At 46.9% G+C, this 17,057-nt stretch overlaps 1 protein-coding gene and 1 pseudogene across 1 annotated transcript; both read left to right on the forward strand.

Annotated features, from left to right (window-relative positions):
• The first annotated feature begins 2,457 nt into the window (after positions 1–2,457).
• On the forward strand, positions 2,458–3,751 carry LOC150062388 (peptidyl-prolyl cis-trans isomerase FKBP3-like; annotated as a pseudogene).
• A 9,575-nt stretch (positions 3,752–13,326) lies between these two features.
• Positions 13,327–16,279, forward strand: Pla2g2a (phospholipase A2 group IIA). Its single transcript, XM_090335689.1, has 5 exons — positions 13,327–13,433; positions 14,021–14,072; positions 14,273–14,417; positions 14,648–14,757; positions 15,844–16,279. The coding sequence occupies exons 2-5, from the start codon at positions 14,033–14,035 to the stop codon at positions 15,984–15,986; spliced, it is 438 nt and encodes a 145-aa protein (XP_090191815.1). The 5' UTR covers positions 13,327–13,433; positions 14,021–14,032; the 3' UTR covers positions 15,987–16,279.
• Positions 16,280–17,057: the final 778 nt, after the last annotated feature.

The raw sequence follows: 17,057 nt of genomic DNA on the forward strand, positions 1-17,057 counted from the left end.
GTGGTAGAGCTCTGAGGTAAATCCCATCAGTATGATTCCTACACTATCTTCCAGACAAGAGAAGAAGCCTGGGAGGGAGGGAAGGAGGGAAGGAGAGCAGGTGGCCAGGCCAAGACAAGGGGAAGGGGAGAAAGGGAAAGAAGGAAGATAGACTGTGCCATCCCTCCCCACAACCCTCTCTTGGGCTGCCTCAAACCCACCTGCTCCCACCCCTCCCTCCCCTCCTAGATCAAGCCACCTGTGAAGTCACTGACCTCTTCAGATCTCTGTCCTGGGGCCTGTCCCCACCAACAGTGTCCTTGGGCAGAGCCCAGAGCCCAGGGTGGTGGCCAGCAGCCAGAGCATTGGGACTGCGGGCTGTGGGTGGAGAAAGCGCAGCCTGGTGGGTTCTAGAGTCCTAAAGCCCACAGTGGGAGCTGAAAGGAAGAGAGGCCTGCAGGTGGCAAAGAGAAACTTCTGCCCATACCCAGCCACATGTTACCCCAGGTCTCAGTGCCTTCACCACAGGGGCCCGGACAGTCACTTAGGGCATTCCCATGGGGTGGACTGGAGGCAGGCATTTGTTATCCAGGTCACAGCCTTATCCACTTCAAAAGCTCTCCCTAATCCCTTCAGCCTGAAGCAGCCACCTGCCTCTTGCTTTGGCCCTGTGTCATCAGACAGTCTCCTGTGCCATCTGACAAATTGCTAAGTGTCTGCAGTATCTGAGAAACCAGGGCCCCTCAGAAGCAGGAACAACAGAATCTGCAGATGAGACAGGATGGGACATAAACACACACACACACACACACACACACACACACACACACATGCCAGACCCGGGCTAGAGGAAAATAGGAGTTACAAGGGCGACGGTAGATACACAGATACTTCCGGAACCCCTCCTCCACAGTGGAGACATTTGGCTAAAAATGCACTGCTCTTGTTTATTGAAATATGATTTCCTGAGACGCTGATATGCCCCAGTCTCTGGTTGGGATCTGAGACGCGAAAGTCCTTCCGTTGGGGGCTTGGAGTTCAGTCATGGAGAATGTTCATGAACTTGTCACCCAACCACATCAGAACCAAAGGAGATACACAAAGGACAAATAAAAATAAGAACCGGCCCTCAGCATCACATGTCAATAGAGAACTGCACATTTCAACGGATATCTTTACATACCTGTTTAAATGACTAAGTCACGAAACACTGATACAAAGCAATAACTTATTGACTAGGTGTAATAGAGGAGAGAGCTCAAATAGAGCAAAAGAGCTCAGGGGCAGCAGGAAGGCCTAGAGTTCAAGCCCCATGACCAAAAAGCAAAACAAAACAAAAAGCGGCCGGGTACTTGTGGCACATGCCTTCCTAGATAATCAGGAGGCTGAGATCTGCGGATCTGGTTCAAAGCCAGCCTGGACAAGGAAAGTCATGACACTCTTATCTCCACTTGACCACCAGAAGTGATAGAGCACTGACTTTGAGCTGAAGAGCTCAGGGACAGTGCCCAGGCCAAGTTCATGCTCCACGACTGACCACCCCCCCCCCCCAAAGAAAGAATGACATCAAATCTCCAGAAGACGTAGCAGAACTTTAAAATCAATACTCCTAATGGAAAGAAGCCAGGATAAAGATGCCGCAGCCTGTATGATCCCAACCCTCACAAAATTCTTTACATTCTGGGAGCTGAGTGGGTGTAGAGCCAAAATGACTCCATCTTAGAACCAAGTGGCCATCTTAACCTCCAGATGGCACGACCCTTTCTGGAAAAATCACAAGAAGGCATCGCCTCCTGACTGACCCACCAAGAAGGAAGCTTTCACAGTTCCATTTTGAAATTTGAATTGTGAGCCAATCAGAATGCACCAATGTCGAGCACATTCTCCCCCTCCCTGAATTCTTAGCTAAGAATGTGCCTGCATAGTTCCTTGCCCTAAGGGCAACATTTTGTAATTAGGTCACTAAGCAACACATGCCTGCTCCCATTGATATGCAAACACCCTACCAAAGGACCTCCTATCCTGAGCAGTACCCCAGCCCCCTCCTGCCTCTCCTGAAGAGGCATATAAACCCCTGTGTGAAAAATAAAATTCACAGCCTGGTCAGAACGCTTGTCTTGCTGCCTTCTTCGTGTCTCCTGTCCCTTTCATTCCTCCCTCTAGGTTCTTGGCCCTAGTTGACATCTTGCCGGATGGGACACACCAACTATGCGGTTCTGTTCAAAACCTAAATGTCAACCAGATATGTGTATGTTAAGCTGGACTTCCCCTAGACTTGTTTACCTAGCATTATAAAAGCTGCTGTAAAACCGAGCTCAGGGCCTCTTAGCATCACGGGGCAACCAAGTGCACAGAGGACCGAGTTCAAGCTTGCAATAAAGGACTCTCCTGTGCTTACATCGGATTCTGCTCCTTGGTGGTCTTTGGGCACCCCCAATCCTGGGCACAACAGCAGGATGGCTGTGCCAATGGGGGAAAATGGCAGATACCATGCCACAGCGGGCATAAACCATAGAGCAGCTATGCAGTGAGCAGCTGCCCAAGAAAGACATGATCAAGTTTTGAAGAGCTAAAAAAGCACCCCCATTCTGAAGCAGCAACTGTCTTGTTGTTTATGTAAGCTGTTCAGGATGTAGAGATGAAAAATAACTACCCCCAGACCCCAAAATTATTCCCCTCCAGTAAGCAGAATAAAAAGAAAACTCTGATTCAAAAAATCTCCAAGGACCCAGAGGCTGCACAAACAGGAACTTCTGAACCGTAGTCAGCCCTTGTTCACACAGGTGTCCAGAAGCTCCAGGAACTAACCTAGTTTGTGTCAAAATTAGACTGCACGTATAGCATTGTATAGCATTTGTTTCCCAAACCATAAAACTACTCTCTGACAGTTGAATGGGACCCACCAGCCTGGGAAGCTCCCTAATCCCTATCTTATCTCATCCGACCACCTGATGGGTGTAAACCTGTGGTTTTTGCCTTTAAAAAGACTGTGTAAACCCTGACTGTCAACTTCTCCCCCCACCTCACTGCGTCACTGCTTTGGGGTGCGAGTGGACAAGTTCCTTGCCTGGCTCGTAACCCGCAATAAACTTTGCTTTTGCATTTCGGAACGTCTGACTCTCGGTGGTCTCTTGGTGGTCGTCCTGAGACTTGGGCATAACAGTTTCTGCAGGATAATGGTTCAGATTCGTTTCTGTCAGAGCATAAATTATTAGGAAACATTAAAAATGTAGCCAAGACAGCTAATAAGGACTATTTGGTTATAGCCTATAACCACCTTTTTGAAAGCAAGCGTTTCAAAGGCACTGAAAGTATACGTAGTGTGTCTGAGCAAGTGAAAAATGTGAAACTTAATGAAGATAAACCCAAACAAACCAAGTCTGAAGAGACTCTGAATGAAGGTCCACCAAAATACGCAAAATCTATTCTAAAAAAGCGAGATAAAATGAACTTTCCCAAAAAGGGAGCTATTGTTCACTGCTCGTGCACAGCAACACTACACTGTTTTTGATACTAATAGTCAAACAAGTTCAAAGAAGAAGAAAAGTGCCAAGCCATTAAGTTTTATGGTTAGAGTAGGTAAAGCTATCAGAGGGTGGGGTGAAGCCCTTTTGACTATGCGTTACGGAGAAAGGGCTCCATTGGAGATTGAACCAGAATGGGCTTATGGGAAGAAAAAACAGCCTGATGCCAAAATTCCACCAAATGCAAAACTCATTTTTGAAGTGGAAATAATGGACATTGATTAAAAAACAGTGCTTCAGATCTGAAGAAATCAGCAATGACAGAACTTGTTCTTGAAATTTAGGTTGGAATAGTCAACTGGAAAACCCAAGGAGTTAAGACATGTTTATACTTGATATCAGTTTTTGAGAAATGCAGTCCCATGTATCTAAACTATTTTGGTGTAGCTGTGTAAAATACTGGTTGAGGAGTACTTTTTCCTTTTACTTCATGTTGTAATCTAAAAGGCTCAACAGAAACTTACCAACTGTCAAAAAAAAAAAATTCTTGACATTCTGGAAAAGGCAAAAGTGTGGAGATTTCACGTTTCCAGCTACTCTGCTTGGATTTTGAAATGTCCGTCAAAGGCCATGCAGCAAGAATGGCCTACAGACACATGAGGAAACGCTGGACATCTCTGGCCATAAAAGAAATGTAAATCAAAACAACTCTGAGATCCCACCTCACTCCAGTTAGAATGGCCAGGATCAAGAAATCTAATAACAACAGATGCTGAAAGGGACGTGGCCAGGAGGGATCACTACTACACTGTTGGTGGGAGTGCAAACTTGTTCAACCACTATGGAAAGCAGTATGGCAGTTCCTCAAAAGACTAAACATAGAGCTCCCCTATGATCCAGTAATTCCACTACTTGACATTTACCCAATTGTCCAGAAACAAAGACATACTAAATCCACTAGCAAAACGATGTTCATTGCAGCATTATTTACCATAGCAAAGATATGGAACCAACCCAGATGCCCCTAAGTGGATGGTTGGATCAAGAAGATGTGGTATTTATACACAATGGAATTCTATGCTGCCATCGGAAAGAATTGACATCACCATATTTGTAAGGAAATTGAAGGACTTGGAAAAAATTACATTAAGTGAAGTAAGCCAGACCCAAAGGATCATAGGCTCAATGGTTTCCCTCATTTGTAATAATTAGTACATACCTTGGACTCTCCTAGCAGAGGATTACAATAGCTTAAAATCTAGATACATAGGCCATATAGGATGAGGCTAAAAGAAAGGACTTCCAGGATATGAAAACAAGAGCTTTATAATGTGTAATTGTTGTCCTTAATGTACTATGTTATTTCTCATCTCTTTTGTTGCCCCTTGATTATTCTCATATTGTTACAGTATCTGACCTTGTTATCTGGTATATTATATATACGTTTATTTGTTTATTTGAAATAGGAAAGGGAAGGGGGGGAAACAAGGATGAGGGTAGGGGTGGGGGAGGGAAATGGGGACAAAAACATGAGAAGGGGTATGAATGTGTGAGAAGTAATGCCCCTACTATCTGGTGAATAGAACTGTAACCCCTCTATTAATTACTATAAAATTAATTTTAAGGAAAATGATACAACTGTTATGCAAATAAAGTATTAAAAAAAAAAAAAGGCCATGCAGCAAAGGCTGGGCACCGTGAGGAGGCAGTGCAAGCTTTAGGAGCCAGGAGGCTAGAGGAAGGAAGTGAGGCCCTTAGGAAAAGACCCTGGCCCCTCCCCCTTTCTCTGCTTCATTGCAGTTTTTCCTACACCACCACCACCACCACCACCACCACAGGCCCTGAATTTCTGCTTTGCCACAGGCCCAGAGCCATGGAGCCAAGGGATCCCAGACCTCTAAAACTGTGAACTGGGAATAAATCTTTCCTCCTTCCCAGGTGTTGATCCCAGGTGTTTTCTTACAGTAACAGAAAGATGGCTGGCGCCGGGTGTTTGGGGGAGGTAGGACACACAGGAGTGTGGAGAGTGGGAAAGTTCTGTGCATGCTGCTGTGAGAGTGGACCCGTGTCACCCACATGGACCAAGAGCCACAGACAGTTCAACACCCACCAGGACTGAACCCTGATGCAGACCATGGGCTTCCTTTGATAGGGATGCCTGTGTGTGCCCCGTGGGAGCAGAGGGCAGAGTGGCCAGAGGCAGTGTGTTTGGGCACAAAGGTGATGCGGAACTCTGCACTTTAGTTCTATTTTACCTCAAACCATAAGGGTCTAAAAGTTAAAGAATAGTGTGTATATGAGTATGTGTGTGTCTGTGTGAAAGAGAGAGTGTATGTGTATGTATAAAAGTGAAAGACTGGGAGACAAGGAGGGGGGAGAAGGATTAGGAGGGGGAGAGGGAGAGGGAGAGGGGAAGGTGCTTGGAGGGAGGGAGAGAGAAATGTACCGCGGGATTCCTGCTCCTGAGATGCCTCCAGACAGCACTTCCCAGGCCAAGTGTCCCTAGACTGGAGAGGGTGAGTGGTTTGTTTCTGGGAAACACCTCACACAATTCTGGGAGGAGCTAGGGGAGCACAAGTCTGAAAAAGTGGCCTCCAAGAGCTCAGGACAGGACCTGGTCCCTTTAGGGACAGGCCTAAGCAGAGGAGTAGAGAACAACGCCCAGTCAATGTTGTCTCTGAGGCACTAAATCTAGGCTGTTTTAAGCTGCTAAATTTATGGTGATCTATTACACAACAGTAGATAACTAAGAGTAACAGGGGAGAGAACAAGGCCATGGGGTAGGAAGAAGAAAATGGATAGAAAGTAAGTTCCCTCTCAGCAGCTCTCAACTTGATTCACATGGCAACATTTCACATAGCTGCTGTGTCAGCCAGCTTTCTGTTGCCATAGCAAATACACCTGACATATTAGCTTATAAAGAGGAAAGGTTTAAAGGTCGACTTGTTGGTCCATGCCCTGTAATCCGCACTCAAGAGACAGAAGCAGAGACTGTGACTTGGAGACCAGTTTTGATACATAGCCAGAGGCTGTCTCAAAAGACATTTAAAAACAAAGAAATATTAAAAAAGAGAAAAGGTTAACGATGGCTCTTAGTTCTGGAAGTTTCACTCCATAATCACTTGTCCCGTGGATTTCTGGGCTTGTGGGGAGAAAGCACATCATGGTAAGAGCTCAAGGTGAAAACTGCTGCTCCCCCCATAATGAGCAGGAAGCAGAGATCGATGAGGAATCCGGGTCTTGATATCCCCACCATGGCTCCCCACGCCCTCAAGACTTTACTTCCCCTCACTTTAGAGGACATGCCCCCAAGAGCCTTGGTTGCTCATTACAATGAGCCCCCAGGGACCTCACTTCCTCCACCTCAGAGCCACCCCATCCCAGGAGCATCCTCAGCTGGGGACAAAGCCTTCCACACACAAGTCTTTGGCAAGCACTTATCCAAACCATAGTACATTAATTTACCTTGACTTGAAACAAGGAAAAGCTCTTTCTCCTACAGAAAAATTCAAATGCTTCACTCGGAAGGACTGAGGGAGCCAGAAAAAGACCAAATAATAATTGTTGCAGCCAGAAACTATTAGTCAGTGATAAAATGCTGAAATTAGAGTGAAGGAAGTATAATAAGGATGGGATAATTACATTATCTCAAACTAGCTCCCTCCAGGAGATTTACACACACACACACACACACACACACACACACACACTAGTTCGACAGTGGAAAAATCTGGCAGATACCCCCATAGCCAAGTAATTAAAGTGAACATCAAGAAAGAGGAGCCAGGGCTGGGAATGTGGTTCAGTGGTAGAATGATGCCCAACATTCTTTAGGTCTGAGTTTGATGTCCAGCACCGAATTTAAAAGGTCATGAGAGCCAGATGTCAGTGACTCATGCCTGTAATCCTTTCCACTCAAAAGACTGAGATCTGAGGGTTGAGGTTCAAAGTCAGCCCAGCCCAGGCAGAAAAGTCTATGAGACTCTTATCTCCAAATAATCAGCAAAAAGCCTGAAGTGGAGATGTAACTCATGTGACAGAGCCTTAGCCATGAGGAAAAAAGCCAAGCAAGAGTGTAAAGTCCTGAGTTCAAGTCCCAATACCTACACTCACTCTCTCTCTCTCTGTCTCTCTCTCTGTCTCTCTCTCTGTCTCTCTCTCTCTCTCTCTCTCTCTGTCTCTCTCTCTCTCTCTCACACACACACACACACACACACACACACACACACACACACACACACACGGAGATTTATTCATTCTTTGTACTGCTGATTAGATTCAGTGCCAAGAACCCAATGTCATTTCTGTAGCATTCTTGCCAATAATGCACATCTTTCAGTCTGTCCGTGAGAACACATCAGACAAATCTTCATAAAGAAGCATTCCATAGAAACTTGACCAATACTTCAAGATTGTCTCAGACAAATATATATAAAAGATTGTCACAGATTAGAGGAGGACAAAAAAAAAGGAGAAAACTGCTGAGTGAAATCCTAATAACAATCAATACTTCGTATCCACAAACAGGCTGTCTCTCTGTGTTCCTGTGTCTGCTATGACTTTGGCCATCTGTGCTTTAGAATTTCCTTTGTTCAGACCTTCCACTCTCTGTAACTTAAATATATACCTTTTTTATAAGTATCGATTTAGAAGTTCTTTCTTCATTTCTTTCTTAATTGGTTCATTATACAAAAACTACATACTAAACATTTGTTTGTTAAGCATGACTTTGAAATATGATGTAAAAATCAATATTAATAAATTCTTTAAAAAAACTACATATATTACTTTTCTATCCTAGGGAGCTGTGATGAATTCATTTATAAATTCTAATGGCTTTTGAAGGTTTTATGTATGAAATTTTTTATGTATGAAATACTGTAATCTGCAAACATGGATAATTTGAATCCTTTTTTTTCCAATTTGGCTTTGCTTTCTTTCTTTTTGCCGAGTTTCTCTTGCTAAATGAAAATGAACTATGCAACTTGTGGGTGGGGATGAGAGAGAAAAACTGGGAGAAGAGCTAAGGGAAGGGGTGGCATTGTTCAAAAAGAAATGCACTCTTTACCTGACTTATGCAACTATAATCCCTCTGTGCATAACCATTATAACAATAAATTTGTTTTAATGTTAAGATACTGTGGGATTTTCGTTTATAGCTTTTGTAATCTGAGGCATGTTATTTCTACATCAGGTTTTATTATGAAAGAATGTTGAGTCTGTGTGTGTGTGTGTGTGTCTGTGTGTGTGTGTGTGTGTGTGTGTGTGTGTGTGTGTGTGTGTATGTGTATGCTGCTCCTGAAGCTTGAATTTGGCCTGGGGACTCTACCACTTGAACTGTAGCTCTTTTCTGGCAATTAATTGGAGATAAGAACCTAATGGACTTTCCTACCTGGGCTGGCTTCAAACTGCAATCCTCGGACCTCAGTCTCCTGAGTAGCCAAGATTATAGGCATGACCCACCAGTGCCTGGAAAAGGTGTGATCTTTTTGATCTGCAGTTGGATTTGGTTATGAATGTTTTGTTGGGAAGTTGTGTGCCTTTGGTGTTCATGGAATATCTGGTTTTCTGTTTTCCCCTCCATCTTCATAAGTCATCTTCCACTAAAATGTCAGTCCTGTAAGTGGACACCTGCTTTGCTCTAGCATGTCCAGGGGCTTAGATCTGAAGTCAGGTGAAGGAAGGCAACCAGGAGGCCAAATCATAGACTTTGAATTCCCAGAAAAAGTCTTCCTAAGGATGATGCACAAAGAGACACTGAGATCCCTAGAGCCCAGGACTACAGGAACAATTCTGCCCAGTGCTTGGACCTGATACTGGAACAACATGGGAGGGGAAGGCAGCTCTGCCTACTGAAACAACAACTCCTCCTAAGGCTGTGGGGATGATTCCCCTTGGGGAATGAGACCCCTAAACCCCCTTGTGGGGTTAAACCCATAGATGGGCTGCTGTGGGGTGCAACCCAGGTGGCCTTGCATGCAGGGATGCGTTAGTTTGCTGGCTTTCTACTGGTCCATTCACCAAAGTTCTAGAAATGGCACCAGCAGCAGCAGCTAAGCCCCTCCGAGCCCTGCAGGCAGAGATCACCATCCAATGGGCTCCTTCTGAAGGCTGAGGTGGAGAATGCGCCCTCTACCTGCAGTACCGTAGTGCTGGAAACCCCGGTCGCCTCACCCTGGGGGACCCCTGCCCTGACTCTGCCCTCCTCCACCCAGCGTTCTCCAGTGCACTCCTGCACACAACTCTGAGTCCAGATTCCTCCTTTCTGTAAAGACACCACTCTTATAGGATTCGTTTCCACCCTGATGGCCTCACCCTAGCTAATTTTCCTGCAAAGACCCCCATTCCAAAGAGCATCCCATTCACACGTGCCTGGAAGTTAGGGCAGGAGGGGACACAATTCAATCCCCAAAGTGTTAGGAATCAGCCAGCTGGGGGCCTTGTGTAGGTCTAGCAGGATGGCAGCATAAACAAGGAGAAGCTCAGCTAGGCAAGGAGAAGCTGGGGTCCTGGAAGCCCAGGGTCTGTAGTGGGTTTTTTGTTTTTGTTTTTCATTTCTGGCAGTAGCCCGGGCAGTGGACAGCAGCAATCAGCGGTGGACAGCGCCCTCTAGTGTCACAACGTGTTACAGCCCTTGAGAGCTTTTCCCACAACCCTCCAGCCTTCTGTCTTTCTTCAGCCTTATTTCTCCACCTCTCTTCTTCCTCTCTCCTTCCAGCACCTCTCATTGTCTCTGACATTCTGGCTTCCCCTTTGTTGTTATCACCACCTCCAGGGTAATGGCTGCCTCTTTAGACAGGTGCTGGCTCTGGGGCCAAGTTGGCCACCAAAGTCCCCGCTGTCAAACAGAGGCAGCTTCTGCTTACTCCATGAATGACAAAGACCAGCGGGCCAGAAAAAGCCACTCAAAAGAAACCTTTCTTGGGCCTGGTGATACACAACCAGGTGGCAGAAAGGGAGAGGCTCAGAAAAGGGCTCTCACCAAGTAGCTAAAAGCCTGTTGAGGCCAAAAAGGCAAGTGTGACAAAGATGACCGTACCACTCATGGCATGGTTCCCCTGGGATCATTAATCAGGGCAGTCCCCTATGCAAAAGAAAGACTGGGTTTTTCCCCTTTATGAGTCACCAGGGGAAAACTGCCAGCTCTAGACATGGTAGAAATGGCTGCAGGCCATCCAGAGTCCCCCAAAGGCTGCAACCGTAAAAGAAATTTGGTGCGAGCTGTTTGATAGGACAGTGCCATCAGAAACCAGGGGTGGCTTTGAGCAGCAGGCAGCTGCATTTGCTGTGTTTCTCCTTCAAGGTGGCTGTGGGATAGGCAAAGCAGCTGGTGCTGATGAAAGGCAGGCGGGCGACAGGTCCTTCACCCTCAGAAGCCAGAACACCAGCGGAGGATCTAACATCACTCACTGAGAAAACCAAATCATGAGCCAGGGGCTAATAATCCTAGATACTCAGGAGGCTAAGAGCTGAGGATCCTGGGCAGTAACATTCAAGACTTTCATCTCAGGAAATAAAATGACAGAAAAAGTTGGATGTAGCATTGTAGCTCAAGTGCCAGAGGGCTAGACTTGAGCAGAAGAGCTCAGGGATAGCACCCAAGCCGAGTTCAATTGAACACCAGGACTGGCAAAAAGAGAGAAGGAAGGATGGAAGGAAGGAAGGAAAGAAAGAGAGAGAAAGGAGAGAGAAAGGGAGGGAGGGAGAGGAGGAGGGAAGGGAAGAAAGAAAGGAATAAATAGGAGAGAGGAAGGGAGGAAGGCAAATCAATTCATCCAACTCCCAGCATGTCAGCCTACTTAAAGGAAAAATGAACATTTAACGAGCTGCTTGCAGCCAGTGTTGCTGACTCAGGCCTGTAATCCTATCTACTCAGAATTCTAAGAGGGGAGAATCCTGGTTCAAAGCCTGTCCAGAAAAACAAATCCAGGAGACTTTTATCTCCAGTTAATCAGCAAATTGCCAGAAATGGAGGTATGTGTGGCTTGCGAGGCAGAGCAGCAGCCTTGAATGGAAAAGGCTAAGGGAGATCACCCTAGCCCTGAGTTCAAGTTCAGTACAGGCACAGAAACAAACAAACAACAAATAAATAAACAAATAAATCTAGGCTGCTTACAATAAAGGTTAATTATCATCAACAGGGCTTTAATAGCATTTCACAGTACCCTGACAACGTTTCACTCCTGCCCCCAGTAGCCCGGGGAGAGAAGTAGTTCTCTTTCATCTACATCATGTCAAAAAGAAATGCATTTTCAAGAGGGGATATTCCTGAGTAGCTTAGTAAAAACGACATCATTTTGCAATCATTTTGAATCTCAACTCCCAACAGCTTAATAGAAAACAGCTTCCTATGTCTTACTCACACTGGGCCTGAGGTGGGAGGGGGTGGGAGGAGTACTTTCAGTTGTCCTCCACATCGTGACAAGTCTCCATCCACTTTAGGGCCCTCCCTGAGGGACACGGAAAGGCCAGAAGTAGCCCCTGGCTTGCTCTGCCTTGGCTGGAACAGGGCTCTTCCCTCCCATGCTCCTATGTTTCCTGTCAGGAAAAGAATGTGTATGTGATCCTAGCGCTTGAACTTGCAGCCTGGGCTCTGTCCCTGAGCTTTTGTGTTCAAGGCTAGCTTTCCACCCCTTGAACCGTATCTCCACTTCCAGCTTTTGGATGTTTCACTGAAGAATCTCACCGACTTTCCTGCCCCAGCTGCCTTCCAACCATGATCCTCAGATTTCAGCGTCCTGAGAAGCTAGGATGACAGGAGATGGGCCACCCAGCTGGTAGTGATATTTTTAAGATTCGTGGTCAGGTGGATTCCTTAGGCCCACACAAGCCAAGTTTTTCACACAGATTGGAAAGCAGGAAAAAAAAATAAGGATATTTACTTTAGGAACTAAAGTCACCGTGTCTCTGAAAACAGAACAATAAAGAACTGATGGCTCCAGGGAAGGTGAACGGGGCTGCCTCCAAACAGGGCAGGACAGGACGTGGGATGGAGGCAGCATTTGGTGAGACTTTGAGGACTCAAATGGGATGACAGAGGAAGAGAATGACAGAGGAAGAGAAGATGGTGTCTCTGGCCCCAGCTAGGGTGAAAGAGAATCTACTCATTCCTGCTGAACTGCACTGTGGGGTCCCCAACAGCAGGGCCCAGGTACAATCTGTATCACCTCCCATGATGTATTTGTACAGGTCCTAGAGCTTCAGGTGAGTCTACACGTGCTGTGAACGAATGACGGATGCAATGAATCACACCGAAAGTCCCCTTTCCTATTCCCCAGCACCACATTTGACAGAAGGAAGGAATGCCCCTTGCTCAATAAGCCACTTTATTGACCTCAAGAATGGAGCAGTTGGGCCGGGAGTTTGGCCTAGTGGTACAGTGCTTGCCTAGCATGCATGAAGACCCGGGTTCGATTACTCAGTACCATATACCTAGAAAAAGCCAAAAATGGTGCTGTGGCTCAAGTGGTAGAGTGCTGGCCTTGAAGAAAAAAGCCCAAAGACAGTGCTCAGACTCTGAGTTCAAGCCTCAGGACTGGCAAAAACAAACAAACAAAACAAAAGGGCGGGAGGAGTTGTCCACCCTGGAAAGGGACTACAGGGAGGGAAGTGAGAGGCTGTCACCAGCGCTCATTATGAAAATCTACTCTGTCAGGAACTGGAAAAGATTGCAAAACCACTTGAAATTGGTTCTGGTAAACTCATGGCAGGAAAGATTTTCCAACCTTCAATTTTTTTTTTTTTTTTTGGCCAGCTGATGCAGAGGGAGGAACTAGCCAGGAGCATGGGCATGCAAATTCCTGAGTCTGATAATCTGCCACACCCCCAATACCTCATGCAGGGCCTCACCCACCCCTAAACTTTCAGAAGGAGAAGCTATTTAAGGGCAGTTAGAGTTCAGGAAAAATAAGTCACTGGAGGAAGTATCTGTGCCAGTGTCCTATGAGAGGTAGCAACCCAGAAACCCTGCCCCCTGCTGCCTTTCACTAGGTATGTGTACATGTCTGCTTGTGAGCATGTGTGTGTGTGTGTGTGTGTGTGTGCAAGCATGTGAGTTGGGGGTGACATGTGCATGGGGTTGGGAAGCCTGGATCTTAGTCTTACTTCAGGAGGAAAACTTTGGGCATCAGATTCATGGATAGAATCCCCAAGTCCCAAATCCAGTGTGGGTTCAAAGATGAGATATCTTCATGGGAAAATAAATTCAACCTCTGAGCTCAGGACCCTCCCGCTAGCTCCCAGGCACGAGCCTGCATCCAGCCTCCCAGGAGTTTCTGGTGAGAGAAGGAAGGACAGAAGTCTCATTACTGCACCCTGGGTCTGGGGATGCATGTGTGCAAAGCCACTCCATGGAGCTGGAAGAGCCAGGAGGGGTGATGTGTGTGACACTGCGGGAGGTCACCTGTGTGCACTCTGTAGGACAGACGTACTCCTCAGGACTGGGTTCAGGGGCAGGTCTGTGAGCCTCAGGGTTGTCTAGCTGGGCAACAGAGACCAGGCAGAAGATGGGATGACTGGGGGGGTGGGGGGGAGGAGAAAGAAGAGCCCAGGCTAATCCCTCTCCACTTGTCCCCTAGAGAACCATCATTATGAAGACCCTCCTGCTGCTAGCTGTGCTCATGGCCTGTGGTAAGAGCTGATTCAGAATGCTGAGCTCAGGAGCAATCCAGGAGTAGAGACATCCTTTCCTCAGTTTCCCTCCACTGCAGCAGCCCCATGTGGGTGGGAGGAGAAGAGGCCATCTGTGGGAGTGGGAGAATAGCAGAGAGGGGCAGAGAGAATGACCAATAGAGTCCTTATCACCAAGCCATTTCTCGATGTACTTTCAGGTGTAATGCAGGCCCACGGGAGTCTGGCAGAGTTCTGGGCGATGATCCTTTTAAAGACGGGAAAGAGAGGCGAGATCAGTTATGGTGCCTATGGTTGCCACTGTGGTGTGGGTGGCAAAGGAGCCCCCAAAGATGCAACAGATAGGTGAGTTCTACTCCCCTTCCCCTCCATTCAGCTCTCCTTTTCTTCCACTCATTTCTGGACCCAGCAGGAAACGGGAGCTGCCAGGTCTGGGCTAGAAAAGCATTCGGTCTGTGGTGCAGACTAGTCCAGAGTCCTTGAGGCCCTGCCCAGGGCTGAGGGTGGGCGGTGGAGATAATGAACCAGCAGGCTCTGGGTAAGAAGACAATGCCAACGGGACGTCCTTCCACCAGGTGTTGTGCTGCCCACGACTGTTGCTACGGCCGCCTGGAGAAACGTGGATGCGGAACGAAATTTCTACGGTACAAATTTACCCAGAAACGGGGCCAGCTCATCTGTTCTGGTAAGAAAGAGCCCCATGACAGCACCAAAGTTTCCCTTAAAAGTTTTGCTGACCGTTTACCATGCAGTCTGCTGGCACCAGCCCACTTGAGAACCTCAGAGTGGAGTTCAAGCTGAGAAATGAGGACCCAGGTGGGAACAGATCCAACAGGAAGTAAACCAAGAGACAAAGCACAGCCAGACACCCCCAGTGCCTCCTGCAGAGCTTGACATTTAAGCCCAGACAGGAGAAAGGCAAACAGGAAAGAGGAAGTTGGGGGCCGAGAGGTAGCCTGGGGGACAGTAGCCCCAATGGATATGTGAGGAGGAATTGGTGTTGGAAATTGGTGGAGGAGGAAATTGAACAAGGAAAGGTTGGATAAATCAGGTCTTTCTGGCCAGTGCCTGGATTTTGACCTAAAACAATAAACATGGAAGAGGACTGGTGAGCAGTTACTGCCACAATGCTGGCAAAAGAGAGTGACAGCTTGGCATAAACAATGGTAGTCTGGACAGAGTTCAAGTGCTGGAGGAGAATCACTGGAGTTGAGGGACTGCCATGGACATAGTGAGTTGTTATCTGTGACCTGTGAGGTGTGGATGGTACAGGGAGGGAAAGAATGCAGGAGAGGTTCTGGTAGGGAGCGGGAGCAGGTCTCCCTGGAGCAGGTACAGGATTAGGCTCCAACAGAATGTCCAGTGAATGGCTGGTACACAACTGGACATGTGAATGGGCAGCTCAGGCCATAGTCTGGCCTGAGAGAATTGTGTAATGTTCACTCACTGGATGGCCAAAGGCCCTGAAGGGAAGCAGAAAGGTCCAACAGAACTCTAGGAAAAGACTGAGTGAGGCCAAGTGGCCACCAAGGACGGATGACACAGGATGATGACCTGTTTAGCCAAGGGTATCATGATGGTGACTGACAGAGGGAGGGAGGGAGGCAGGGAGGGAGGAACTACCTACCCAAAGGCCAGAAGAATCTGGAACCCAGTGCTTGTCTCTGGTCAGAGAGAAGGAAATATGTGGAGCTGGGGCTGAGCCTTCTTTCTCTCAGGCAGCCATAAACTACTAACAAACACCATTGTGACTATTTGTTCTGACTTTTAGCAAACCAGGACTCTTGCAGAAGACAACTGTGTCATTGTGACAAAACTGCTGCGAACTGTTTTGCTCAAAATAAGAAAAGCTACAGTTTAAAGTACCAGTTCTTTCCCAACCACTTCTGCAGTGGGAAGGCTCCCCGGTGCTGAGAAGCCTCCTCCAAGCTGAACTTCCCTGACACCTGTCTTCTTACCCCAGCTGCAGTCCGGGGTCACTCCTGTCCTATCCCAGAGACCCCAGGAGGCCTTCTCTACCCACCCAGAATCACAGCTCAAAGTCTGGGGCAGGTTTGACCGGCCTCTTCCCACATCACCCCTAGTTTAAGTTGGCATGCACCCCTCCCGTCGTTCTTCTCCGTGCCAGCCATCCTGCTTAGTAGTGGGAGTACATTCCTGGGGGAGGGGAGTCTCTTCTAAATAAAACAAATCATCATCCAAACATGTCTGTGTGTTGCCGTGTTCACTTTTACTGTGATAACTCACCATATGAGACGAAGTGGCATACAATGCTCCCGTTAAACGCCCAGGTTCTTGCCAGGCACCAGTGGCTCATATCTGTTATGCTAGCTTCTCAGGAGGCTGAGATCTGAGAGTTCTAAGCCAGCCAGGCAGAGAAGTACCTGTGAAACTCATATCTCCAACCAACGAGTGATGCTGTGGCTCAAAGTGATAGAGCTCTAGTCTTGAGAAAAAACAGCTCAGGCATTGCACTCAGGCCCTGTGTTCAAGCCCTACGACCAACAATAACAACAACAATAACAAATAGCCCAGGCTCTGGTAAACCAAGCTCAGAGAGACAAATGGCACATGTTTTCTCTCATATGTGAAAGCTAGTTATAAGATACACTGAAACATAGTAAATTATACAGGAACTAGGCATTCATATACCGTGAGACCAAAGGAAGATATTCTGAGGAGAAGAACACAAAAGTACAATGCTAATGTGCATCTCAGCATATAATTTATGGAAATAAACTCCAGGAATAGAAATAAGGAGGTTTTTTGATTTTTGTTTCATTTTGTTTGGGTTTTGTTTTTGCCAGTCCTGGGACTTGAACTCAGGGCCTGAACACTGTTCCTAAGCTTCTTTGTGCCCAATGCTAGCACTCTATCACTTGAGCCAAAATGCCACTTCTGGTCTTTTTCTGTATATGTGGTACTGAGGAATCAAAACCAAGGCTTCATGAATGCTAGACAAGCACTCTACCACTAAGTCACATT

The sequence above is a fragment of the Megascapheus bottae genome, chromosome 6 (assembly GCF_031878675.1).
Source record: "Megascapheus bottae isolate mThoBot1 chromosome 6, mThoBot2.hap1, whole genome shotgun sequence".
Lineage (NCBI taxonomy): Eukaryota > Metazoa > Chordata > Mammalia > Rodentia > Geomyidae > Megascapheus > Megascapheus bottae.

Coding starts and splice junctions, on each gene's coding strand:
- Pla2g2a (XM_090335689.1), top strand. CDS start 14,033: ATGAAGACCCTCCTGCTGCTAGCTGTGCTCATGGCCTGTG. Junction 14,418..14,647: donor CCCAAAGATGCAACAGATAG/GTGAGTTCTACT, acceptor TCCTTCCACCAG/GTGTTGTGCTGCCCACGACT. Junction 14,758..15,843: donor GGGCCAGCTCATCTGTTCTG/GTAAGAAAGAGC, acceptor TCTGACTTTTAG/CAAACCAGGACTCTTGCAGA.